This window comes from Balaenoptera acutorostrata, chromosome 7 (genome assembly GCF_949987535.1).
Source record: "Balaenoptera acutorostrata chromosome 7, mBalAcu1.1, whole genome shotgun sequence".
Lineage (NCBI taxonomy): Eukaryota > Metazoa > Chordata > Mammalia > Artiodactyla > Balaenopteridae > Balaenoptera > Balaenoptera acutorostrata.
The window spans coordinates 6932895-6959544 of record NC_080070.1 but is presented as its reverse complement, the minus strand read 5'-3'; the positions used below and the strand labels follow the sequence as shown (position 1 = coordinate 6959544).

The following is a 26650-nucleotide window of genomic DNA, read 5'->3' as shown; positions in this document are numbered from 1 at the left end:
GAGTGGATGCTGCTGAGTCAGCAACAGAAGGAGCTCTGTGGTTCTGACGAGCTGGTAGCACCACTGGGTATGGGCTCCTGTTCACTCCCCCACTGCCTGCATCTAGGTCACCATTCCCAACCATGTGTGACTGTGACATACTTGAGAATTTTCTGGAATCCGACCATTTTTTTCCAGGCATCTTTATACTGTTTATCCACTCAGTCCCATATCTGACTTAACTGCACACGGATTCACACATCACCCTTTCTCTTTTCCACTTAAATTAGCCAAGAGAAGTGGGGAAATTGGGCGTGTCAAGGCTGGACCTGGATGCTTCAGAATATCCCAGCGTGCCAGAAGGGAAGCCCCGCCTGTGGACTGTGGCTCTGCAGGGTGGATTTTGTTTCAGTGCCCAGAGGACATTGGAGGTGGTGGGTGGTGGTGGAACGAGCATCAGATCTGCAGCCTGGAAATCTGGTCTCAGTCCCAGAGGTCAATGTCATAGAGGTTCAATGAAATAAAACAACTTGAAACTTTGTGCCCATGTAGGTAGTTTTCATCTTTTCTATTTTCTGAATGTCCTTTCTCTGCTTCTATGGGTAGACTTCCTAGACCATGGACAGACAGGATTGTATTTCATCGTGTGAACATGCATGTGTACTCTTTTCTGATTTCAATTTGATGACCATCCGCCATGCCTTTCTTTGCTTCTCTTCATCTTGACCCCTGAGGGTTCTGGGGGCAACAGTCTCAGCTCTCAGTGGATGGAGGGGTTGTGCTCTTACTGTCTACTAAAAACGGTTTGAAAACCGATGATTCTTTTAAACCAGAAGTTACAAAGTAGCAGCTGTGGGCCAGATTTGGCCTACACCTTTTTTTTTTTCTTTCTTTCATCTCTTTTCTTTGGCTTCTTTAAAATATTTAAATAAGTTGTCAATATTTTCCCATGGGGGGGTTTTCACATAGAAATATGATTTCTGGCTTCTGTTGGAAACTGGGATGGTCTGGCCATGCTGACCCTGTATTCAGCTGGCGGCCCCTCCTGGACATGAGTAGCTACCCCACACCCGGGTTCAAATCCACAGCCTCCCACCCCTGCCTGGTTTCCTCAGATCGTTGTCTGGTCCCGCTCAGCATTTGAGTTTGAGCCTCTGTTCTGAACCAATAGTTTTCATACCTTTTTAGCCTGTGTGACCTGGATCCGACCTCATAGTGCTTCTCTCTGTTCCTGACTCAGGACCAACTATTGCCAACCCAGAGCTGTTCTATAAATTTGAGCGAGGGCCAAAGCCGTGGCTAGCCAATGTCCAGGGCCAGAGGAATCTCTTGAGCCTCCACCGAGGTGAGTGCGGACCTGCCCCCGGGAGGAGGGGTCCTTAGCTGGAGGGAGGGAGCAGGAAGCTGGGTCCCAAGGCTCCAGTCTCATCCTCTGCCTCTCCCTGTCCCCCACCAATTACACATGAATGCTGTTCTTCCCCCAACTGTCACCCGGTCTAAGATATACGCACCTCCCCCAATGTCGTTCTCCAAACTCTCATCTCCCTTTATTTTATTTCTACCTGAGAGTAGATGTTTGTGTATAATTATATATTCTAAGTTCCATGAAGGCATGACTTGGTCTTACTTACTACTGTAGTCCCAGTACCAAGAACAATGCCTGGCACGTAGTTGCGTAGTAGACAATCATGGAATGAATGGGTGAATAAACAGATAGCTGCTAAATCCTAGGGATTGATGTTTGCTTTCCTCCTTTGATAAGCATGTCCTGTTCAGGGATTGGCTTGCCCAGAGCCAGGCCAGATGGCCTCTGTCATTGCGTAAGATGACCGCGTTAACCCAGCGCCTTCTACAGGAGAAAAGGGAGGTGGAACAAGTTCCCCCATGAATTGAATTGCGGAAGTTTGCTCTCCCTTGTGATTTATCTCAGATGGACCACAAGGAGCCCTAGACTTCACAGATACTAATGTGTTTTGGTTTGTTTTTCCTGTGCTTGGCTCTTAACTTTGAGCCTATTGACTCTTTACTAGTAGCGTTGTGCTTCCGGGATTGGCTACAGTTTCGTAGACTGACTGGTCTATTGGCCTGGAGCAAATACTGTTGAGTCCTTGCCCGCTGGGCATCTGAACTTGATGGTGCATAATAAATGGCTCCAGAGGAGTTAGAGTTGTCTAAGCTGCATTTCAACCAAGGAGTGAATAAAGAAACTGCTGGTTTAGCTTAAAGAAGAAAAGTCTTAGTGACGTCATCGGATTTTTCACTTCTTGGAAGGGTTGTGGTGTGAGGGAGGGCTGAAGTAGCACTCCTGAGGGGAAGGTACTCAAATATGGATTGCAGCTCAAGGAAAACTCTGGGGACGAAACTGTCCGCCTGGAAGGTAGGTTGCTCTCTTGCTCTACAGGTACGTGAGCAAAGTGCAGATGCCTGTCTGGCAGGGGTACCAAAGAGGGGGATTCCTGCCAAGTGTGGAGTTGCAGTGTTTGCTTTAATTACCTTTTTAACCCTACCTTCTCTTAGTTTAGTGTTCTTATCCATAAATAAGTCTGCTCTCCTGAAGATTGTGCCACTGTTTTAGGTTGCAGAGATCAAATTACAGAGATCTCTTTTTGGCCAGGTATATCTGTCCTTTATATTTTAAAAAAAAAACTGTTTTCTTAAAGCCCATTTGGTTTCTTCTGGGTTAGGCAAGGCGGGCCGGGGGTTGGGGGCTGGAGAGAAGAGAACACGGGTGCAGGCTGTCACTTTGTGGGTGCGGTTCCGGCTTTCATCGTCCGTGGATCTAAGCACCTCTGTGAGTGGCAGTGACTCGACCTATAGGATTTCCGAGAAAATTCCATTTGTTTCTTTTTTCTAAAGGAAGAAACAAGATGGGCTTCATGGAAGAAATGGACGTGCAAAGTCCCGCCAGAGAAGCTGGACTCTGCCTGCCTCCTCAGAAGAAAGCCTGTCCTTCCCATTTCAGCTCAGAGAGTGGCAACATCCAGGGCGACTGCACAGGAAGAAGCAGAAAACCGTTGAGACCCCGGTCCATCCAGAAGTCGTGGTTTGCACAGTTCCCGTGGTTGGTCATGAATGAGGAGCGGACGGCTCTCTTTTGCTCTGCTTGCCGGGAGTACCCATCCGTCAGAGACAAACGGTCAAGATTAATAGAAGGTTACATGGGACCGTTCAAGGTGGAGACACTCAAATACCACGCCAAGAGCAAGGCCCATGTGCTCTGTGTCAAGGCCTTGGCAGCTCGGGACCCCAGCTGGGCAGCCCGTTTCCGGAGCATCCACGATGTGTCTAGAGAGGTACTGGCCAGTCCAGGGCACCTCTTCACTGCAGATTATCCCATATTTTACCCCCCAGGGCCTCTGGGGGTCTATGATAACGTGGCCCAGCTCCTGCCCAGCTCAAGAGCTGCCCTGGAGGACCCTGGAGGGAGTGGAGCAATTCCTGCATTGTACCTAGACTGCGTTCCTGATTTCAGGCAAAAAGAAATTGCTGATGACGTCCGCGGCTCCTCAGACGTTAGCATTTTGTGTAATGACTCTGCTGAGCCCCGTGGCCAGGTAATATGTTTAGAATGATTGCTCGAGGGGCAGGATTCTGTACAATGTTACCATAAGCTGACACGCTTATAATGTGCTAGGTGGTGCTTTAAGAGCTTTACACGTATTATCTCCTTGATTTATGGCAACAGCCCTACTAGCGTCATCTCCTTTTGGCAGATAACAAAACATACTTAGTGGACCAGAATATTCTAACTTCTGATGTAAAGAGAACACCTAAATTCAGAACAGTAATCTTTATCCAGAATCCAGAATGACCACAGAACTCAAGAAATAATCCACAGCCACAAAACAGCCACAGAGCTCTTAAATAATCAATGTAAAAAATTTTTTTCAACGTTAACTTCAAAATCATGTAGCACTTTTAAACATTGCAAAGTTTCTTCAGACGTGTTCTTTTATGTAATGTTTTTAATGCTGCTATGCGGTGGGTGGAGCAAACCTAGTTAAACTCATCTTGTTGGGGAACAACTAAGACTTAGGGGGGCGTAATGTCGCCAGAGAACAAGGGCTCTTGTGGCAGTGACCTCCCCCCAGAGCCCTTGACCGCCAGCCCAGTGCTTTCCTTCTACCCCCTGCAGCTCTGGTGGACCCTCAAAGACTCTAGTTCTCACCTCAGGTTTATTTTGTAAAATAAAATAGGTTTATTTTCTAATTTGGAAAATTGGCCTGCAAGGAAACTGTATTAATTGGAATCTTTGAGTAACCAGATCAGGCCCCTTTTCTCAACTCTTCCATGTAAGCGGGATTTTGCTACAAATCATTCTGAGCAACCCCTCTAGTATTCCAATGAGAAGAGCTCAGACGTTCCTCGTGCCTAACATCGTACGTAAAGTTAGTAAGCTCGAATTTTTATGGAATCCAGAAAAGTGACAAAGCTCATTTCCCTTCATGTTCATGTTCCTTCTAGTTTTTAGTATTAGAAGCCAATAAACAGGTCTAACCTTTTATAATCTGAATTCCTTCAGCAGTAAAGTGTGTGTTAACCTAGTCACTGAATATGAGCATCTTTAGTTCTTTTTTACTGCTTCTTCCTTCCCATCCTGGTGGGGCACCTTAGCAGGGGCTTCTAGAGGCAGCTGGCTACCTTTGCAGTCGTGGGTGAGTAGAAGGCGCCCCTTGGGGCTGAAAAGGACAGGGTGCAGCCATGAGGCTCTGCAAGACCCCTGTTCCTCAGTGCATTTTCCTTTCCTGCCAGGAAAGAAGAGGAAGGATCATGCCTTCCTTCTAGAATAACACTGAGGTTCATTTGGTTTTTACCTGCTAATTCTGGGCCACGCACATTTGCTTCTTTGACTTTCGGTGGATAAATGAGTTCCTCAGAGCGCATCGGGGCCTCTCGGCAGGCTTCCCAGGAGAAACAGGCCTTGAGCAGGACCCCGGAGGTATCACGCTGGGTGTCTGACGTGAGAGGAGCTTTGAGTGACTGCTACTCTTTGTTGCAGGATCCTTCTGAAGAGGGGCTGTTTGAGGAGGTTCCTGTGGTGTTTGAGGATGTGGCGGTGTATTTCACCCGGGAGGAGTGGGGCGCGCTAGACAAGCGGCAGAAGGAGCTGTACAGAGACGTGATGCGGACGAATTATGAGCTGTTGGCATCCCTGGGTAAAGATCCATGTAGACCTTTGTTTGCCACCATCACTTGACATGGGAACCCACGAGGGCAGCTGTGGCTTGTAGCCGTCTTCCCATTTCTGCCCTCTCACTGTGCATAGGCAGAGAGTGATTGTATCTTTGCATCTCAGAACTCTCCCTGCTTTGGGATACTGTGCTTTATCTCCTCTTCATCCACCTGTCCATCATCCATCTTCCACCAAACATTATTAGTACCTACTGCGTACTGGATGGATGTGAACAAGTCACGGTCTCTGCTTTCAAGGGGCTGGCAGGTGTGTGGGAGAGACAGACACTTCAATAAGAAACTATGAAATAACACCAGCTCCATTAGAGATTCAGGAAAAGTGTCCTGGGGCTGCTGAAAAGAGTGACTTAATTTGGCCAGGCATCCGAGGGAGGGATAAGGGCAGTCTTTACAGAGTATGAAATATTTTAACTGAGTTGAAAACCAGGTGCACAGGGACGGGCATCTAGACGTGTCAGAGGTGGGGACAACATGAGCAAAGGCAGAGAGGCGAGAAAGGGCCTCCGGGAGGATTCCTGGATTCCGCCCTCTACTTTGTGCCAGGGCTGCTTCATCAGGGGCCAGAACGGCGGGCGGTCTTGGCCTGGGTGTCACTAGGTTATAGGCACTGGAGAATGAAGAACAGCATGTGCTGTTCATTACCTTCCCAGAAGAGGCTCCTCTCCTGCGTCTGCTTCTGTTCTTGTCTTTACCTCCTTTTTCCATCAGACACCCAGGATTTTCATGTGGCACCAAAAAGACAACTTTTCATCTTATACAGCTGTTAGTTATTATTTTTTTACTAGCATATATTGTAACAGAAACCTTGCAGAACAGGCTGCTGTACATAACTTAGGAATTCCGGCAGTGACCTGTATCGTGACTTCTACAGAATGAGAAATTGGGGTATTTGTGGCTTACCTGATGTCATATCCCCAGCTTACACACTGCCCTTTCATGTGCAGCTGAGATATGGATTATTTTCTGAACATACTTGACCTATATACTACTTGTTTTTATCACTGTTCACAATTTTTAAATGGCTCCCCAGACATTCAGAAAGGCTGTGAAAAATTGTTTCTTTTATGAGGAGAGGTGCTGTAAGCGTGTTCTGGGCCAGGGCAGTTGTACCAAGTGCACCTTCAAAGAGCATCACTACCACCGACAGCGTTTAAAAGAGAGGGAGGGGCTTCCCTGGCGGTCCAGTGGTTAAGACGCCACACTTCCCACAGGGGGGGCCCGGCTTTGCTCCCTGTCTGGGGAACTAGGATCACACATGCCATGCGGCACGGCCAAAAATAAATAAATAAATAAAAATAAAAAGAGAGAGAGAGTGAGAGGGAAATTCGCTTTGAAGAAATACATACCCACTTACAAGAAGCTGGTTTTCCTTTGAAGGAGTGAGCAGCAGTGATGCCCTTTGCCCTTTGGACCCCTGTGGAAAGTCATGGGGAAAGTGGTGGGTGGCCAGTGGTGTAACAGTGTGTCTCCCGCAACCTGGGCCTGACTTGGATTGTTCAGCCAGACAGCAGCATTTTCTTTTTAACTTCTGTATGTTAGGAAGTGGGGAAATCTTAACTAACTGGGGAAATTAAGGGACAGTTCAGCCTCAGTTAAGCGTTGTTTGGATGAACAATAAGTATAATCACGGGGAGGGTAATTAATTTTGCTTGAGGGTTGAGGGCAGGAATCAGGGAAGGCTTTATAGTGGACGGGGCTGTCCTCTTCAGTTGTCTGTGGAATTAAAATGGGTACAGGGGTCTAGAAACAGAATTGCATGTGTGTGAGTCCTTCTCGCTACTTTAATTAGGTCTCCAGCTTTTATCCTTTAACTGTCCTCCAGTTGAGATGATTTTTCATGCTTGAGATATAAAAGCATTTTAAGGAGCCTTGAGGATATAACTGGGGCCAAACGTAAATGATTTGTATGTTTAAAAATAACCTTTTAGGGGCTTCCCTGGTGGCGCAGTGGTTGGGAGTCTGCCTGCTAATGCAGGGGACACGGGTTCGAGCCCTGGTCTGGGAGGATCCCACATGCCGCGGAGCGGCTGGGCCCGTGAGCCACGGCTGCTGAGCCTGCGCGTCTGGAGCCTGTGCCCCGCAGCGGGAGGGGCCGCGATAGTGAGAGGCCCGCGCACCGCGATGAAGAGCGGTCCCCGCACCGCAATGAAGAGTGGCCCCCGCTTGCCGCAACTGGAGAAAGCCCTCGCACGAACCGAAGACCCAACACAGCCAAAAATAAATAAATAAATAAATAAAGTAGGGGGGAAAAAAAAAAAAAAAAAAATATTAAAATTGGGACCCTGGGTGGCAGAAGCCCAGCAGATGTCTCCAGCCCCATTCTCTGCCATCTACACAGTGTGATAGTTACCACTTGGTTGGAAGCTTGAAGAAAAAAAAAAAAAAAAAATAACCTTTTAAAGGGCCTCAAGCTGATAATTGGGATGTAAAACAGTGTTGAAATATAGTGGACCTGTCTAATTATTATTTTTGCTTTGACAAGGTTTTCTTCCTCCAATACTTTATCCTCCTGTGACAAGTATTTTAAAAATTGAAAACCTAATATTATTTGGCATCATCTTTTAATTCTTTTTTGTAAATAGAACTTCTCCTTGGAGTGAACTCAATTTTTGAAAAAGAAAACCTCATCATAATTCTTGCAGCCAAGAAAAGTTCTATTAGCCTTTAAAAAAAAAATCTCCCATCCATTTTTTTATATCTTTTTTTTGTTTTTGTTTTTGTTTTAATTTCCTTCCTATTTATTTATTTATTTTGGCTGCGTCGGGTCTTAGTTGCAGCACGTGGGTCTTTCGTTGTGGCAGGTGAGCTCTTCGTTGCAGCACACAGGCTTCTCTCTAATTGTGGCGGCACAAGCTCAGTAGTTGCAGCGCACAGGCTCAGTAGTTGCAGTGTGTGGGCTCTCTAGTCGTGGCTGCGGGCTCCAGAGTGCATGGGCTCTGTAGTCGTGGCATGCGGGTTTTCTAGTTGTGGCGCATGGGCTCAGTAGTTGCAGCTCACAGGCTCTCTAGTTGTGGTGCATGGGCTCCAGAGCACGCGGGCTCAGTAGTTGCAGTGTGCGGGCTCTTTAGTTGTGGCCGCAGGCTCCAGAGCACGTGGGCTCTGTAGTTGTGGCACGCGGGCTCTCTAGTTGTGGCGCGTGGGCTCAGTAGTTGAGGTGCGCGGGCTTAGTTGCCCCGCGGTACGTGGGATCTTAGTTCCCCGACCAGGGATCGAACCCGCATCCCCTGCATTGGAAGGTGGATTCTTAACCACTGGAACACCAGGGAAGTCCACTCTCATCCATTTTTAACGTTTATTATCTTTTAATTGAAGTACTGTGATCTGCTTATATTGGGTGTTACAGGAAGCCTTTATGTTTTCTTTTATTCTTATGTCTGGAAATAATAATAGGCGCTCTTGCTGTTGACTGAACACCTACCAAAGGCTATGTTGAGTGTCTTGCATATCTGCTCTCTAATCCTTAAACCAAACCTGTAAAGCAGGTAGTAGTAGTATTTTCAGGTGAGAAAACAGCCCATCGGCTTTGAGAATCCAACCCATTTAGCTGGAAAATGGCTAAACTGAAATTCTTACTGTTCCACCCATTGCACGTGCATTAGACTCGGCTAAAATTCCTGCTTCGTATATGTTTATTACCAATTGGACTCCAGTTCTTTTAGTTTCAAGATTTGTGCTAATCACGTTGTTAATATTAAAATAACACTAGCACCAAGGACAATATAAGATTATTTAAAAGTTCAAGCAGTATTAGAATTTTTTAGAAGTCTCCACTCCTATCCCCCGTCCCCCTAGCAGGAGGGTTAGTAGTTTGGTCTGGCTGTCTCAGACCTTCTCTGTAGGTCACTGTTAGTGCTCTTGCCTCCGCCTCCATGAGAACTGAGGTGCAGAAAGGGGCTGATGCCCTGGGGTGAGAGGCTGTGGTTGCTTCAGCCCAGCTCAGGTCAGGCCATGGGTCTCTGTGGTCTGGTGGTCATCACGCTGCATTGCAGCACATGCATGCCGTTGACTTCCTTTTGCTCTTATCATTTGAGGAAACCCAGCTAATTCCTCCGTTGCTCTTATTAGGATTTACAACTAGTAGATTTGTTCTTTTAGGTTTTATAATTATTGTACCTGTTTTTAAAAAGACAGTCTCAATTTGATGCAGTCACATTTAATATTAATTTGTCGGTTGTGTGGCAGTTAAATTGCGTCGACTAAAGCTTTTCAACTGATGGTAGTTTCCAGGTTAGGTCCACTCACCTGTCAACAGCCTCCTTGGCCTCACCAGCTCTCTTCTCAATAGGACTGAACTTGCAGAGGACAGTCATTTTGATTATGGAGAAAAGAAGAGGTTTATGTTGTTTTTAATGCTTTCCTGTGTCAACCTCTACTTTTGTGGACTTGCTTTTGCTTAGAACTATTTATCACTCTGTAGAGTTCCAACTGTTCTTTTATTTCTGTACTTTAAATTCTGGTTTCAAACTTGGGCCATATTTGGTGATGTCTCTTGCTTCCCCTGCAAAAAAAGAAAACTCAGTTACATTCCACTGTTAAGAAACTAATATTTGTCAGTAACAGAAACAGAAAAGCCAATATAGGGACTATGTGGTAACCCTTATTTTTACTAGGAAAGGTGTCATCATATGCTGAGTGGCAGGTCACTCACTTCAGGTGGGCAGTGTCTTTTCTCCATGTGAGGTCATCAACTACAGCTAGACCTCACATAGCTGGAGGAAGAAGTCATGTCACTAAGTGGAAAGCAAAACTAAGCGGGAGAGCCCTCAATGAGATGAGCAGGAGTTAGAATGGCTCATATGATGTCTAGGAGGCCAGCTGCTGTATGGTGGGCCATATATGGCCTCCAGGTGGGGGCCGTGCTGAGCTAGAGAGAGAAGAACCAAGGCAAGGTGCCAGAGTGGCCGTCTCCAAACTGATTCGTTGGCAGGCCTGCCAACCTTGGGCTGGAATTAGCCTGGAAGGATCAGAATCTGTTTTTGTAGGCCAAGCCATTTTTATGGGCTTTTGTGGAGTGTGTGTGTGTGTGTGTGTGTGTGTGTGTGTGTGTATGCCCGTGCTATAGTTATGTCTCCTTAGTCACTTTTCCATTACTAAGACATAGGAAAATCTGTTTGAAAATTCCCTTCTGTTTCACTTGTTCTGAAGAGAACAAAAAGAAAAGGTTTCTGGCAACATTTCAGCCATAGCTTCAGAGAGGTGTGATTGGGGTACAGCACTTCTGGGGCCAGTGTGGTGGTGCTAGGGGCAATCAAAGGTGGCCAATCCCCAGGGTAATATAACTTAGGCAAACACATTCAGGGATACTCAGTATCATGTATGTTTTCAGTAAATCTTTAAAAATATTTCTTCATAATTATGTTTCTTTAATCAAAGTAGTTCTCATAAGACATATAACAAAAAATGACGGTTCCCTGTCCCACCATTCTCTGTTGCCAAGTCCTCCTCCCCAAAATTTTTTAGCTGTTTCTTCCAGTAACTTGTTTCATTATTTCTGAGTAACACATGTAGACATTATTTTTAAAAGCATGAACTTCAGTAGGATGCACTCATAAAACAGCTTCATTCTTTTCCATCACCACTTGTTTGGATCAGCTCTTTGGGGATTTTCTTTCTCACCCTTTGGGTTGCCAAAAGAAAATTCAAAGAGCTTTACTTGATATGAATATTTTATTGAGCAAGAAACAAACTGTTCATGAACTGGGAGACTTCAAACCCAAAGTGGTTAAAAACTTGGCTCTCAGCAGTTAAAGCTCAATTTGTAAAGCATGAATGAAGATGTACATTGTTTTTTAATTGTGATTATATTCTTTTTAGGGTAGTAGCACTGTGTACCTTTTCTTGTGTGTAGCTGATTGGCTTAGAAGCTGTAAGGTCACACTGACATGAAGGAAACTTAAATTTTGTTTAAGACCAGAGTCAGCATTTTGAGGAAATCAGGACAGCTTAAGATTTGGTTATGTGATTATGAGTGTTTGGTCCAGGGGTCTGTTCAAATTGTGGCCTCCATTTTGGTTTCTCTTTACAGGGTGAAACCTGGGGCAGGGCGCATGACTTGTCACACTCAGGTAAACAGAAAGTCCTCCAGTCACTTTTTAGTCACATTAATGATCTAATTTCAATTAATAAAATGTCCAGTACAGTACCCTTCAAAAATGTCCTGATTAGGAGGAGGACTGAGGGAAGATGGTGGAACACCAGGAATCTGTCTCCTCACATAGACAACAATTGCACTGGTAGAATCTGTCTGATGTAACTATTTTGGAACTCTGAAATCTGTCAAAGGCTTGCAACTTACAGGAGAAGAGTTGGAAAGTAAATTGTGGTTAAGTTTGGTCAATTTCAGCTCGTAGCACATTAGCAGCCGCCCATCTCCCACCCCTACCATGGTGCAGGCAGCCGTGCCATGTTCCTGGAGCAGCTTGCACACAGACTGCAGGAATTAGGGTGGGCAAAAAGGATGCCGTCCTCTAAGTATCAGGGATCGGTGCCCTGATCACCGATCGCTGCTTCTCATCACAGAGGTGCAGACAAAGAAGTAAGCAGCCAGTGTTGATGCACCTCCCCCATTTTTGCAAGTTCCTCCCCCTCCTCTTAATTTTTCTCTTTTCCCTCTTTTGAAAACCAGACATTAAAAACTAGGACATTCGAAAACATATAGGAGGAAAATTAGAAAGTGATTTTGCATACCCAGGGAAAGACTCCAAAAGACCTGAGAAGACTTTAAGTTTACACCTCAGGCTGAGCCTTGGCACAGAGATAGCCTATAATGATTAAAAATTTTAAAATAATAACAATAATCGAAAACAATAAAAACAGCAAACCTTGGGGATCGGGGAGAATCTGATTTCCAGAGTTACCACATTATTAGATTGAAATATCCAGTGTTCAACAAAAAATCACAAGGCACACAAAGAAATAGGAGAGTATGACCCATTCAAAGGAAGAAACTAAATCAATAAAAACTGTCCCTGAAGAAGACCTGATGGCAGGTATACCATAAAACAACTGTCTTAAAAATGCTCAAAGAAATTTAGGAAGATGTGGAGAAAGTCAAGACAGCAATGTATGAATAAAATGGAAATATAAATAAAGAGAGAAAACCTAAGAAGGATCTAGAAAGAAGACTGAGAGCTGAAAACTACAATAACTGAAATGAAAAATTAACTAGAGGAATACAAAAACATTAGAGCCGGCAGAATAAAGAATCAGCAGGCTTGAAGATAGGACAATGGAAGTTATGGAGCCTGTGAAACAGAAACAAAAAAGGTCAAAGAAAAGTGAACAGAGCCCAAGGGACATGCGGGAAGCCATCAAGTGGACCAGCATACACATTGTGGGAGTCCCAGAGGGAAAAGAGAGAGAGAAAGGGAAAGACATAATGGCTAAAATCTCTACAAATTTGTTCAAAGACATGAATATAAACATCCAAGAAGCTCAACAAACTCCAGGTAAGATGAATTCAGCCACCCACACTGAGACACACTGTAATCAGAATTTCAAAAACAAAGACAGAATCTTGGAAGCAGCAAGAGAGAAGTGAATCAACTAGAGAAAGCCCGCATGCAGCAATGAAGACCCAACGCAGCCAAAAATAATAAATAAATAAAAATAAATAAATTTACTAAAAAAAAAAAACAAGGAAGATCTCAAATCAACAACTTAACTTTACAACTTAAGGAACTAGAAAAAGAAGAATAAACTAAACCCAAAGCTAGCAGAAGGAAGGAAATGATAAAGATGAGAGGAGAGATAAATAGAGAATAGAAAAACTAGAGAAAAATCAATGGAACCAAAAGTTGGTTCTTTGAAAAGATCAACAAAATTGACAAACCTTTAGCTAGATGGATGAAGAGGCACAGGCAAGAAAGGAAGAAATAGACAAGTTGGGCTTCATGAAAATTGTAAAATTTTGTGCATCAAAAGACATACGTATAAATATAATAAAAAGGCAACATACAGAATGGGAGAAAGTATTTGCAAATCATATATCAGATAAGGGATTACTATCCAGAATATATAAAGAACTCTTAAAACTCAGCACCAACAAAAAACCTGATTAAAGGGCTTCCCTGGTGGTGCAGTGGTTGAGAATCTGCCTGCCAATGCAGGGGACATGGGTTCGAGCCCTGGTATGGGAAGATCCCACATGCCGCAGAGCAACTAGGCCCGTGAGCCACAACTACTGAGCCTGCGCGTCTGGAGCCTGTGCTCCGCAACAAGAGAGGCTGCGACAGTGAAAGCCCCGTGCACCGCGATGAAGAGTGGCCCCTGCTCGCCACAACTAGAGAAAGCCCTCGCACAGAAACGAAGACCCAACACAGCCATAAATAAATAAATAAATAAATAAATTTATTAAAAAAAAAACCTGATTAAAAAATGTACAAAGGACTTGAATAGACATTTCTTCAAAGAAGATGTACAAATGGCCAATAAGCATATGAAAAGATACTCAATATCACAATCATTAGGGAAACGTAAATCAATACTACAATAAGATACCACCTCACACCCATAAGGATGCCTACTATCAAAAAAATAGAAAACAACAACTATTGCTGAGGATAGAACCTTTATGCCCTGTTGGTGGGAATATAAAATGGTAAGTCACTGTGGAAAGCAGTATGGTGGATTAAATTATAGTGTTATATCAATGTTAAATTTTCTGATTTTGATCATTATACTTTGACTATATAAGACATATTAGTTTTCAGTTGCCACATAACAAATTATCACAAATTTAGTGGCTAAAAAACACCCATTTATTATCTCACAGTTCTGGAGTTCAGAAGTCCAGGTGGGCTTAGCTGGGTTCTTTGCTTAGGGTCTAACATGGCTGAAATTAAGTGTGCCAGACTGGCCTCTTATCAGGAGGCTCTAGGAAGAATCACTGGGTTGTTGAGTTGTTGGCAGAATCAAGTTCCTTGTGGTTGTAGGACTGAGGTCCCTGTTTTCTTTCTGGCTGCCGACCATTCTCAGCTCCTAGGGCCTGCTCCGAGGTCCTTTCCACATGGCCTTCTCCATCCAATTTTTTTGGTGTTTTGATTCTCTGACTTCCTCTGCTTTTAAGCGGCTAGTGTGATTACATTAAGTCACCCAGACAACATATCTTTTGCTATGTAATGTAATTACGGGTGTGATATCAGTTCACACATTTCAGTCACACTCCAAGGGGCAGGGATTAGGCAAGGGTTGGGGTCATGGAGCTCGTGTTAGAATTTTGCAAACCCGATAAGAGAATGTCTCTTTTCTTGAGTAATACACACAGAAGTATTTAGGGATAAAGGGATAAATTTAGCCTCAAATGGTCCAGAAAAATATTATATATATATATTACTTATATATTTTAAAGCTTCCCAGTTAACTCCAGTGTGCAGCCTGCACATATACATATATATGTATTTATATATTATACATATATAGAGAGGAAAAGGAGGGAGGGAGAGAGGGCACATGGGCATCATAAAGCAAATGGAACAAAATGCAAATGATTGGAGTTCCTTGTTTTATTATTAAAACTTTTCTATAGGTTTTAAATGATATCAAAAATTGACCAAAAAAAAAAAATTAGGAAACAGAAGTCCAGTCCTTGTGTAGTGGTTAAAAATCTGGACTTCATTTAAAGCTGAAGTTTCTTGCCTCTCCCACCTCAACCTGCTTTAGGTCTAGAATACAGAATCTTGTGATAGGAAGAAAGAAGTTCTCCTCCTACTCCCCAGCTTGTTCCAGGACTTCTGCTGCATCCTGGCTGGGAATGGTGGTGTGTAGGTGGGGAGGAGAGGTACAAGAATTACATCCATGTAATCTGATACCAGTTACATGTAGCTGGGATAATTGAAAGCTGATTCTCCAAGTGTGTTTGTGGGTTCTGCACTCCCCCAAACCCCCGTTACTGGAGATCTCTCACTACAGTGGGTAATGTCTGCTCTGGCAGTCTGCCCCATATGGGCTCCTTAGGGGGGCATCACCAATAGGCAGACAAGGGCAGTCCCTTTAAGTGGCTCTGGGCCTCTTCTCTTTCCCTCCGAGGCCCACATCTGGACCATGGAAAACACTTACATATCCTTTGCTCTGACAAGCCCTGTGAATGTAGGCTCTTCCCGACATGGCCACCACCAAGGAACCGTCGGTCAGTTTATGCCTTTAGTCTTTTCCAGGCCTGGATTCCCGAGCAGCCCCACAGCTCCAGGAAGTACAGGTCAGGATGTCATTCCCATTAGGCTTAAGGTCAGAGGAAAGTAGCCCAGTCCACCCCACCCCTCCCCGTGGTAGTGTGGAGGGCTCACAGTACACTTGACAGCTCTTTCCAAGCATCTCTAATATCCAGCTTCCTGACCTCCTCCCTCCCAGTGCTTTGACTCCCTCTTAGTGGCAAGTGCTTGGGTTACAGCCCAGTGTTTCAGCCACTCTTTCCAAGTCGGCTTCGGTGGTCTAGCTTTGGAATGGGGGAGAGTTGGCTCCTATTTTGGGGGAGCCTTCAGCCAAAACAGGCAGACAGAATCACACTTTAATATCCTGTTGCATATGTTTATTGCTATTCCTGATTTATTGATTTTAGATATTATCTATTGATTCCTACTGTGGAGGATGAAGATATGGCCCTCTTACATCACCCCAGGCCCCCACTTCTCTTCCCTCCATCCTCTCAGAACAGGTATATCATACTTTTTTGGTTAATTCAATGTAAATTATTTGCCCGATTATGATTATGTATTATTTACTTCTAATCAAAGTGACATATTATGATGATGTTTCCTTTGTTGTAGGATTTTTTTCCCCCAGGAATTGAAATTTTTTATTTTTTTACTTTGCTAGTTTTCTGTACTATCACCAATTCTTCTCAAACTCTCCATGGAATTATATAACTCCCTTGAAGAGTTTTTTCCACATGATCAAACGTCCTGTGACCTATTGGTTTCACTTTTTTTTCTGGAAACTGTCACTGGGTCTTCCATTCCTTTGCTCTATCTAAACTAGTTATACTTTAAGCCTGCTGCACAGCTGTGGGCTTAGACTTTCCTTCATCTCTCTCCTATTTCCTGGATCTATTGCTTCTTTTCGGTTTATGTCTTCATTTTGTTGGAGCACATCCTTCAGTAACTTCCTAAGAAAGGGTTCATGGGAGGAAATTTTTTAAAGACCCTGTATATCTGAAAATGCCCTTATTCTGCTCTCACAATTGATAGTTTGGTTTGGGTATAGAATTCCAGGTTGGAAATGATTTTCCTCAGCATTTTGAAAGCATTGCTTTTAGGTTTTACAGGTGGTGTTGAGAAGTCTAAATACCTTTTTATTCCTAAATCTTTGAACACAGCCTGTTTTTCCACTCTGAAAAGTTTTAAGTCCTATACCAGCGTTTTGAAGTATTTAGTGCTTAATGATATGGATGTTTTTTTCATCTTTTGTTCTGGATATCTGGTGCTTCCCTTCCATGTGGAAACTCACAGTTTCCATTTTGGGGAAACATTCTTGTATTATTTCTTCCTTTGCATTTTGTCTTTTCTTTCTTCCAAAAAGTCCTATTAGTTAGATATTAGACTTCTTAAATTGAGCCTCTGGTTTTGTTTTATTTTTTTCTTTTTCTCCTATTTCCTGCTTCTGTCTTTTTTGTTCTACTTTCCTGGAGATTTCCTCCATTTTATTTTCTAACAATTCTATTTAATTTAAAACATTTTTTTCTATCATATTTTAAATCTAAGAGCCCTTATGGCTCTTTTCATGGATAACTATCATGACTTTTCTCTGTGGGAACGTTCTAGTTTTCAGGGGAGGGGGTTGAAATTTTGTTTTGCTTCCTGCAGTATCTCTAGTTCCTTCAATCCTTTTTCCTACTTGTTAGCAGTTTGTCTTAAATAAATATCTTTAGGTTCATTCACATTTAAGAGTAAAGCCTTAAAAACTGGCTGGAAGCTCTGTGTGCATGGCTGGGACTCAAGGGGTAGGTTACATTGTAGGGTGACCAGCTGTGAACCTGGATGTTTCATTGAAGAGCCCGGTGAAGTCAGGATCCGTAGGTCTTTCGGGGAGGAGGGTTGGGGAGGGGCAATTCCATTTCTCCAAAGAAAACTTCTGGTCTCCTGCTTGGCTGTACACTAAGCCGGTGTTCTCGGAGCCGAGTAACGCAGCTTCTGGTCTATAGACTGTCTTCATCTGTTTGCATCGCAACTCTTCTCCTTCATCTTTCACTCACCCCACCATTCCAGGGCCCGGAACCTTTCTGGTTAAGTTTTTCTGTAGACCAACCTCTCTCTCCTCCTTGGGGGAGGGTGGTGGTATTTTCTGGCTTCCTGGAATAGGTGAGCGGACCTGGCCTTGAACTGGTCTCTCCTTACCCACCACCTTCTGCTGCACCTGGTGCCTCTGGGTCCTGGCTCTTTTGGGGATTCTGGGGTCAAGTTCACTTCTTTCTCCTCATTACCCGCTCTGCTGGCATTTGGTGTCCAGCTCTGTTAGTTCTTCTCTTTTATCTCCTTTCCTTCTTCTAAAAATGTATTAACATTTCTAGTACAATGTTTCTCTTGGGCTTATGCTTCTTTTAATTATTATCCCTTTGCCCTCATTTTAGAGACGTTTGAAGATGAATAAGTGTTCAATCTATCACAGATTAATAATGTATTATATTTTTATTAGTAGTAAATATGTGGATACATACACACACATGAACATATAAATATATTTGAATGATCCAAAGATGAATAGTGAAAATAATCTCCCTTTTACCTTGTCCTTCAGTCCCTCCACAGAAGTGCCCGCAGTTACCAGTGGCTTGTATATGTCTTTCCAAAGAAAGGTTATACACCTATTCACATAGATACATGAAAAGCATGTAAGTAGAGATTAATGGATTTTACTTTAAATCAAGAAAGCAATTTCTTCACATAGCCCTGAAGAATATTCATATTTTCAGTAAAGGCAGTGCTTAACCCAAAGACACGAATCTCTTCTAGTCGGATTTCAGGTTCCACAGCAGGTGGTAGGCAGCGTGAAGGGGCTTTTCAGGTGCCCCGTGTAGTTAGCCACCTGCGCCAAGGCCAGCTGTGGGAGTTGCTGAGGGGCACACGCATGGGACAGTTGTTGGTGGCCCTCTCCCACTTCTCGTGTGGCTTTCTTTATCATCCCTGTCCTCTCTCCTTCTATTTTGTCCTCTGTATTTCTTCCTGTTTTCGCCCTTTCCCCTCTAGATTCGTTTAGCCGACTCATGCTCCCATGGATGAGCCATGGAGCTAAGGGATGCACCCTAATTTGGTGCCTCTTTGGGTTTTAAGAATAAATTGGCACCCTAGATGGGTGTGCTTTCATCGCGCCCCTGGTTGGAAAGATTTTATTAGGAAATGCACCCAGAGGCCTCCCTGGATCTTTCAGATGGGCCGCTTGACTTGACAGTCCAGACCTGTGATGTCACTGTGACTCTTCGTCCCTGCAACAGGGCCTGCTGCCGCCAAACCAGACTTGATCTCAAAGCTGGAGCGGAGAGCTGCACCCTGGATCAAGGACCCAGACGGGCCCAAGTGGGGGAAAGGCCGTCCTCCAGGTGGGTCCTGACCTGCTGGGTTCTGAAGGGTACGTCCAGGGGCCCAGGCGGCTATGGCGAGTCACACAGTGTTAGTTCCGCCATCCTCGTGCGGAACCTGTCGTGCACTAGGCCCTGTATTGGTAGAAAAATGTGAATAAGAAACTGTGCCCTCACAGTGTGGAAGAATCTGAGAAACTGGGACAGTTTGGGAAAAATAAGGAGCTTTGATGAGCAGAAGTGAAACGGGGAGACTGTGGTAGAGCTGATGGGGGAGGTGCGTGGTGGGCACTGGTCACGAGGAGCCACGCGACCCACGGCTGTGAGCCTCTGCTGCCTCCTCCCCTGGTGTTCAGTGACAACACTGTTGGTCTGTGAGAGTTAGCAGTTTCGTGTATCTGTCAGTAACTTATTGGCTAATAGCTACTGTGTATACTCCTGTGCCTCCCTTGTTTCCAAGGCTCATAAGAAGACTTTTGGATATTTAACCTCATTTCTTTGTGGTGCCTCGAAAGAGGATTAAAACCATCCAATAGCATCTGTGGCCAAGGTGCTAATTAAGCTTATTAGCATCAGATGTCACATGATCTCAGGGTGGATATGTAGATAGGGAGGGGGAGGCTGGCTAAAGAGCCCAAAAGGATTAGCAGACAACTCTTGGGGAGACAGACTGGCTTTCAGAGAAAATAATGGGAAAGGGTTTAAATAGAAGCCGCTACTGATTTCTAGAAAGGTGGATCACATTCATCTTCTCTGCTTTGCGTAAGGGGTACTTATTGAATTGGGGTGTCTTAGCTGATAGGAGGCTGCAGAGTTCTGGGCGGCAAAACCGAGCACAGTTTGATTTGCTCCAAAGGGAAGAAGACGACGGTGGCCGTTAGAGAGGCACACACACAGGCCTCGGCTCTAGAATCTGCACTGCTTCCAGCTCCTTCCATGGAGACGTGCACCTCCTACTGCAATCCCAGCCTTCGTGACGTAGAAGCAGATGGACGGAGGAAAATCAAGAGGACTTACAGACCCCGCTCAATTCAGAGGTCATGGTTTGGGCAGTTCCCATGGTTAGTAATTGACCCAAAAGAGACCAAGCTCTTCTGCTCAGCTTGCAGAGAAAGACCTAGTCTGCATGACAGATCATCCCGGTTAGTCCGAGGTTACACGGGTCCTTTTAAAGTGGAGACTTTAAAGTACCATGAAGTCAGCAAAGCACACAAGCTCTGTGTCAACACCCTGGAAGTCAGGGAAGACACCCCGCAGACCGCCCTTGTCCCCGAGATCTCCAGTGACCTGATGGCCAACATGGAGCACTTTTTCAATGCCGCCTATTCCATCGCATACCACTCGAGGCCCCTGAACGACTTTGAGAAGATCCTGCAACTCCTCCAAAGCACTGGGACCATGATTTTGGGCAAGTACCGAAATCGCACCGCCTGCACTCAGTTCATCAAATACATCTCCGAGACTCTGAAGAAGGAGATCCTTGAGGATGTCCGGAACTCCCCGTGTGTGAGCGTGTTGCTGGACAGCGCCACAGACACCTCCGACCAGTCCTGTGTGGGCATTTACATCCGCTACTTTAAGGGGACGGAGGTGAAGGAGTCTTACATCACTCTGGCCCCACTCTACAGCGAGACGGTGGATGGATACTTTGAGACCATCATCTCTGCCCTGGACGAACTGGACATCCCCTTCCGGAAGCCTGGCTGGGTGGTGGGCCTGGGAACCGATGGCTCAGCCATGCTGAGCTGCAGAGGAGGTGTGGTGGAGAAGCTCCAGGAGACCATCCCCCAGCTGCTGCCGGTGCATTGCGTGGCCCACCGGCTACACCTGGCCGCGGTTGACGCCTGCGGAGGCATCGACCTGGTCAGGAAGTGTGACCGGCACATCCGCACCGTCTTCAAGTTCTATCAGTCCTCGAGCAAAAGGCTGAATGAGCTGCAGGAAGGCGCGGCCCCGCTGGAGCAGGAAATCATCCGCCTGAAGGACCTGAACGCTGTCAGGTGGGTGGCCAGCAAGAGGCGCACGCTGAATGCGCTCATCGTGAGCTGGCCCGCCCTGGCCAGGCACCTCCAGAGCGTGGCGGAAGCAGGTGGCCAGATCGGGCACAGGGCCAAAGGCATGCTGAAGCTGATGAAGGGCTTCCATTTCGTCAAGTTCTGCCACTTCCTCTTGGACTTCCTGAGCATCTACAGGCCTTTGTCCGAAGTGTGCCAGAAGGAGATCGTGCTGATTACGGAGGTGAACTCCACGCTGGGACGGGCCTACGTAGCGCTGGAGACCCTCCGTCACCAGGCAGGACCCAAAGAGGAAGAGTTCAATGCCGGCTTCAGGGACGGGCGGCTCCACGGCATCTTCCTGGACAGAGTGGAGGTGGCGGAACAGCGGTTCCAGGCGGACAGGGAGAGAATGATCCTGACTGGGATTGAGTACCTCCAGCAGAGGTTTGACGCGGCCCGTCCCCCGCAGCTCAAGAACATGGAGGTGTTTGACGCCACGGCCTGGCCAAGTGGGATGGAACTGGCCGGTTTTGGGAATGATGATATTCTTGCCCTGGCCAGATATTTTGAACTCTCACTGCCCCCAGGATACAGCGAGGAGGCACTGCTGGAGGAGTGGCTGGGCCTGAAAGCCATCGCCAAGAACTTGCCGTTCTCCATGCTGTGCAGGAACGCCCTGGCCCAGGACTGCCGCTTCCCCTTGCTCAGCAGGCTCGTGGCAGTGGTGGTCTGTGTGCCTGTCTCCACCTCCTGCTGTGAGCGCGGATTCAGTGCCATGAACCGGATCAGGACCGATGAGAGGACCAAGCTCTCCAACGAGGTGATCAACATGCTCATGATGACAGCGGTGAATGGTGTGGCGGTCACAGAGTACAACCCCCAGCCCGCCATCCAGCACTGGTACCTGACCTCCTCAGGTCGGCGTTTCAGCCACGTCTACACCTGTGCCCAAGTGCCACCCCGCTCCCACACAAGTAAGTATGCGTGGCAGAGTTCCTGGACCTGGGGAAGCAAAGGAAGAGAATCTTAGCTTCCCAACCCCATGCTGAGCTCACAGCCTGGTAGAGTCTGCTCAAGTCAGCTGTCACAGTAGGCTTGCTCTAAGGTGTCATGTGCCCAACCATTTGCTAGACCAGTGGGTGCTCAAGACTGGACACCTACCCTCCAGGAGATTAGGATCCAGCTAGAAGGCAGGACGCCCACACTGCAGGGCACAGGGCATAGAGCCAAGAGCAGGAATTTCCAGAGCAAGGCTGCCCAGGTTCAAATTCTCGTCCTGCCACTGACTAGCACATGACCTCGGGCAACTTAATCTCTTTGTGCTATGGTTTTTCATCTGTAAAGCGAATTAATAGATGTGAAGGGCTTAGAACAGCATCTGGCGAGTCATGCCCATGGCACTCTTTAAAGGTTCAGACTGCTACCAGAAATCACTCGGAGACTGGACCAGTGAGGGCAGAGACACCACATTCCCATGGGGCTGTGCGGACCCTGTTTGCAGAGGGAAGAGATCGGTGCAGGTCACAGGGGCTGTGAGGACGGTGCTGTGTGGAGGAGAAGGTTGGGGGTTTCAGGCAGGGGAGGGGTCCGTGAGGAGAGCCTCCCAACTAGCCTGGAAGGCCAGGTGGGGACTGGGCTTGAGGGGGAAGTGATGTTATCCTGGAGGCCAAGTTACCGGACATCTTAAGTAAGAAATTTCCCTCTTTTCAAGTAGTCACTGAACACCAAAGAAAACTGCTCCAGGCTGCCCCTGTGTCACTGAACAGTGACAGAGCCATGGTTTTCCTCTCTTGGCGTCTTCCTGTAGCGGGTCTCCGTCCTCTTGCTTCTGCTTTCATCCTACCTCAGGGTCTGTGATCGTCAGCAGTGGACCGGCCTTGGGGCTGACAGGCGCTCTGTAGGAAGCCTGGTGGCCCTGGCCCTGCAGCTGGGGGGTGGGTGCAGGGAGGGGGCAGTAGAAGTGGAGAGAAGGAAAGAGGGTGATTCCAACACGGGAGTCCTTCACCCACGCATTTGGTGAGTGAGTTGCTCTCAGTGCCCGACCTGTGAGGGTGAAGGAGAAGAAGACGCCATCAGCTGTGTGCTTCTGCAAGTTGTAATCATTGGGCGATGGGACTAGTACATCTGAAGCAAACAGAGAACACGGCCAGATTGTATATGGTAAAGCCTTCTTTCCCAGGCAGTTTCTCAACCTCAGCACTGCTGACGTTTGGGGCCAGGTAGTTCTTCGCTGTGGGTGCCCGTCCTGCGCCTGGCCACCCCTGGCCTTTCCCACTACACACACACTGAGTACCAGTAGCACCCTCCCTGTTGTAGCAATCAAAAAGGTCTCCGGACTCCGCCAAATGTCCCCTGGGAGCAAAATTGCCGCCCCCCCCCCATGAGCTCCGCTGCCCCAGGGGGAAAGTCAGCAGAGCGGGACTCCATCAGGCCCACAGAGAGCAGTCCTGGTCTGTCTCCAGTCTGTTCTGCCAGGGCTTCTTCACCGAACATACCTTGGGGCGCAGTTGGTTGTGGGGAGGGGATTATCATCTGATCTGTTTCCTCTGTCTGACTGTACCCTCCCTTTCCTCCCGCACGAGGGGCGGGGCTCAGGAAGGAGAAGATGGGAGCGCTCCGCGTGGAGGAGGCCGTGACCCAGAAGCCGCCCATCCCGTCCTACAGGGAACCCGTGGAGGTCCTGACAGACTGCGTCCTAGAGCCTCGCCACGGACTCCTGTGTCCCCACCCCAGCCAAGGGGCCCTGGGCTGTCCTGATGAAGCGCTCCTGTAAGAGCAGGACTCTGAGGGGTTGCCTTGGAGACCCCCTGCTGCCCTGGCCCTCGTGATCATGGTGACAGGCCCTGGGATTCTAGGCTGCCCTAGAGTCTTCACTTGGTGGGGACTCTCTGAGCACTGGGAAGTGGCAGTGACAAGGTAATGAAGCCCACATCCCAGGGAAGCAGGGGGATCCGGAGGCGCACAGCCTGCTTACCAAGGCCCTCCTCTAAGCCGAGCGGCGACCTCACAGCACTTCAATATGCAGAAGGGTTCTTAGCTCAAGCTCATTTTAAGGTGCTTCAGGAAATAATTCCATCATGAAAGATTTCACCCCATGTTTTGGTGGCAGGAGGACTTTTCTGAAGTGGGAGAGACGGTTGAGGGTAGGGGGCTTAAAGGAACACTCCAGCCCCTGGGTAGCTGGGGAGCACCCCAGCGGGCTGCCCACAGCCTGAGTGGCGCGGGGTAGACACGTGGTGAGGGGCATGGGATGAGCAGGTCTAGGGCCAGCTGGCCTGGCTCTGGGATCTGTCCCCCTGGCTCCATGGCAGAAGCCGGGAAGCCTCAACTTCAAATGGGAGACTCGCATCAGAGACTTCCTCTATCTCCTCCCAGGGCCTGCCTTTAGGATGAGGCAAGCAGAACCCCTTTGCACAGAGCAATCAAGAAAGGTTATCCTCCTGCAGCTCCCAGACAGGGGAGGCGTGTTTCCCTGGAGGGAGCCTGGCGCTTTCCACCAGTCGCAGCCCTTGCGTTGTGCTGAGACCGGGTTTTCTACGGAGCAGAGCGGACAGGACAAGTTTGCACTTGGGGGGCTTGGGATCCTGTCCAACTCTGCTGCAGGCAGTGGTTCAACCATGATTAATCCCTTCCTCTTTTCTGTGCCTTGGTGTCCCTCTCCATGAAGTGGCAGTAGAGAATCCAAGTGCCTGCTGGTGCCCCAGCTGCCACAGGACTGATGGATGACAGCGCCTCCGGCTCTGAGAGACGGCCCTCAGGCTGCAGAGTGGACTTGGCTGCCTTCAGCCCTTGTCCTTGTCCCTTGCCACCAACGTCCTTATTATGGGAAGAGGTGCTCTCTCAACATGCCCTCAGCATAATGGTCTAGTCCTCTCTTCCCGAAGTTGCTCTGGGGACCAGCTTGGGAATCACTAGGGGTGTCTTGTTTAAATCTGTTTCAACGCAGACCCACCTGATTCAGATCCCCGGGACTGTTTCCAGCAAGGCCCCCCAGGAACTTCGTGGGCTCACTCAAGCATGAGAACCAGCACCCTGGCGGCACAGAAGGGTGTCCCACACTATTTGGTTCCCGTTGCCCTCTCCCCATCACCCCATCTCCTCTTCCACCCTGAAGTAAAGCACTTTTCCTTCCAGGGCAGCTGCTTTGGGCAGGCTCCTAGGCTGCTCATCTGGCTGAGGATGATGTAGTGTCTGGGTCCCGCCTTCCTAACCGCAGGTGGGAAACGAGGGGAGGTCAGAGGGAAGGGCTTCTTTGCCGCTGCCTTTCTCTTGTTTTAGACGGGCAGGAGGTAGTGCTCCGTCCTGGCCGTGCTGCCTGGCTCTAGGTGGGGTCCCTGCTCTGTGATGCAGGTCCAAGTGGCCTGGCCCTCAAGCAGCCACTCCTAGAAGGTGCCGAGAGCCCCTGAGATGCTGGTACCAAGTGTCTCACTGTCTGGCAGAACCCCTGGTTCCCAGTGTCTCTGACTCTCCCTTCCCAGCAGCCCACCCTTAGCACTTAGCCTTAGCGCCATCGCTTTCCTGTTTTCTTCAGCTTCGAGCCGGGAATTCCGTTTCCGCTTTCTGCCTTTTCAGCTGTGGCACTGTCTCCCTGACAGCCCCGTGTTCTGGGGGCTGACGTGTGCCACGGGCCCTCGGAGCTTGAACCCTGGCGCTGTTACTGTCCACGTGGCCAAGATGGAGCCCAGGCCTCCCTCCGCCATTCGCGTCGGTCACTATGGGGAGTTCAGGAATCTGCACTAGGCCAGGCGCCGCGGGTATGAGCTGGTGGGATGGAAGAGAGGGGGGCCCTTTAAAGTGGGGGTTATAGCCCCCAGCCTATCCATAGCGATTCAAATTGAGGTGATTTCCTCGCAGGCATCCTCCCCATGGCACCTTCCATCCTTTAAGAATCCGCAGAGCAAGAGGCTAGTCCTGCGAGCAGCGCCGTGCATGAGTGCCACACGCACGATTCCCTGGGCGAGTCTAGGCGTGGAGGTGGGGGCCAGCTAGGGGCGCCGCTGCCTCTCCACACCTGTGCCCTGAGGAAGCCTCCGACGCCAGCTCGTGAGAAGCTTGGGCCCCTTGGCGGCGGGGTGGGGGGGGGCGACTGAAAATGCTGTTTGTCACAGGGATTTGCACTACCCACTTTCTCGAGGGGCACAGGCATGCCCTGGGTCCCCTCTGCTCGCTAATGGCAGAGAGGACGCTGACCATTTTGTGCAGGACCCCAGGCTGAAGCGTGGTGAGACCCTTTGCCCAAGCTGACATCTCGTTTTGTTTCAAGAGACTTGCAGCATTTCAGAGCCCAGGGCCTGGAGACCCCGTTGTTGGAGAGCCTTCCTATTTTTGCCTCACAAAAAAACAAGCTGAAGGGCATTGGGGATGGAAGGAGCAAGCTCTCTGCCTTTGGCCAGAGTCCTAGCCATGCCTCCACCCTCGTTCCCTACCTGTGATCTCCATAGACTGATGCCCACAGGGCTGACATTTTGAGCGACCAGCATTTTAACTGACAGTTTGAGTTCAGTAGCCATAGAGACCAGGTGGGAAGGAGGGACCCCGACCCCCTGTTCTAGCCAGACACGTTGGAGTGTAATCTACTCCAGACCCTTTGCTTCCCTCGAAGCCCAGGTTCAGTTCCTAGGGTGCTAAGTATTTAGCAGGACAGTGTGGAGATGGGCCGTTTCCCTCATCCAAGTGTCTGTCAGCCGAGGTCACCCCAGGTGATTGGCCCAGGGATGTTCTCTCCTCCTCTGGTTTCAAAGATGTGCAAAACCATGTGCAAAACACGGTTTAAAAAAACCATGTCTGATTCTCAGCCTTTTGCTATTTGAATAAAGCAGAGTTTATTTCGACACATGCCTCTGTCCTGTTAATCCCTTATCCAAAACTAGCAAACTGGAGGAGATGCTCAAAGCTAATTATCTCTGGCTCAGAGGAAAGCCCGCCCCCGCCCGCGCCCCCGCCCCGAGCGACGCGCTGGAGCGCCTGCGCGGGT

At 47.7% G+C, this 26650-nt stretch overlaps 1 protein-coding gene across 4 annotated transcripts; it reads left to right on the top strand.

The window, feature by feature from the left end:
• Window positions 1–1219: 1219 nt before the first annotated feature.
• Window positions 1220–26507, top strand: ZNF862 (zinc finger protein 862). 4 transcript variants are annotated; one of them, XM_057549619.1, is made up of 6 exons: window positions 1220–1324; window positions 2840–3533; window positions 4979–5135; window positions 18596–18700; window positions 19536–21650; window positions 23259–26507. In XM_057549619.1, exons 2-6 carry the CDS (start codon window positions 2847–2849, stop codon window positions 23447–23449), a joined length of 3255 nt encoding a protein of 1084 aa, XP_057405602.1. In that variant the 5' UTR covers window positions 1220–1324; window positions 2840–2846; the 3' UTR covers window positions 23450–26507. The 4 variants fall into 4 exon arrangements, with proteins under 4 accessions (XP_057405602.1, XP_057405603.1, XP_057405605.1 ...); XM_057549620.1 differs by lacking the exon at window positions 1220–1324 and having other exon boundaries at window positions 3144–3272; window positions 3452–3533; XM_057549622.1 differs by lacking the exons at window positions 1220–1324; window positions 4979–5135 and adding an exon at window positions 15728–15823 and having other exon boundaries at window positions 3408–3533.
• The last annotated feature ends 143 nt before the right edge of the window (window positions 26508–26650 follow it).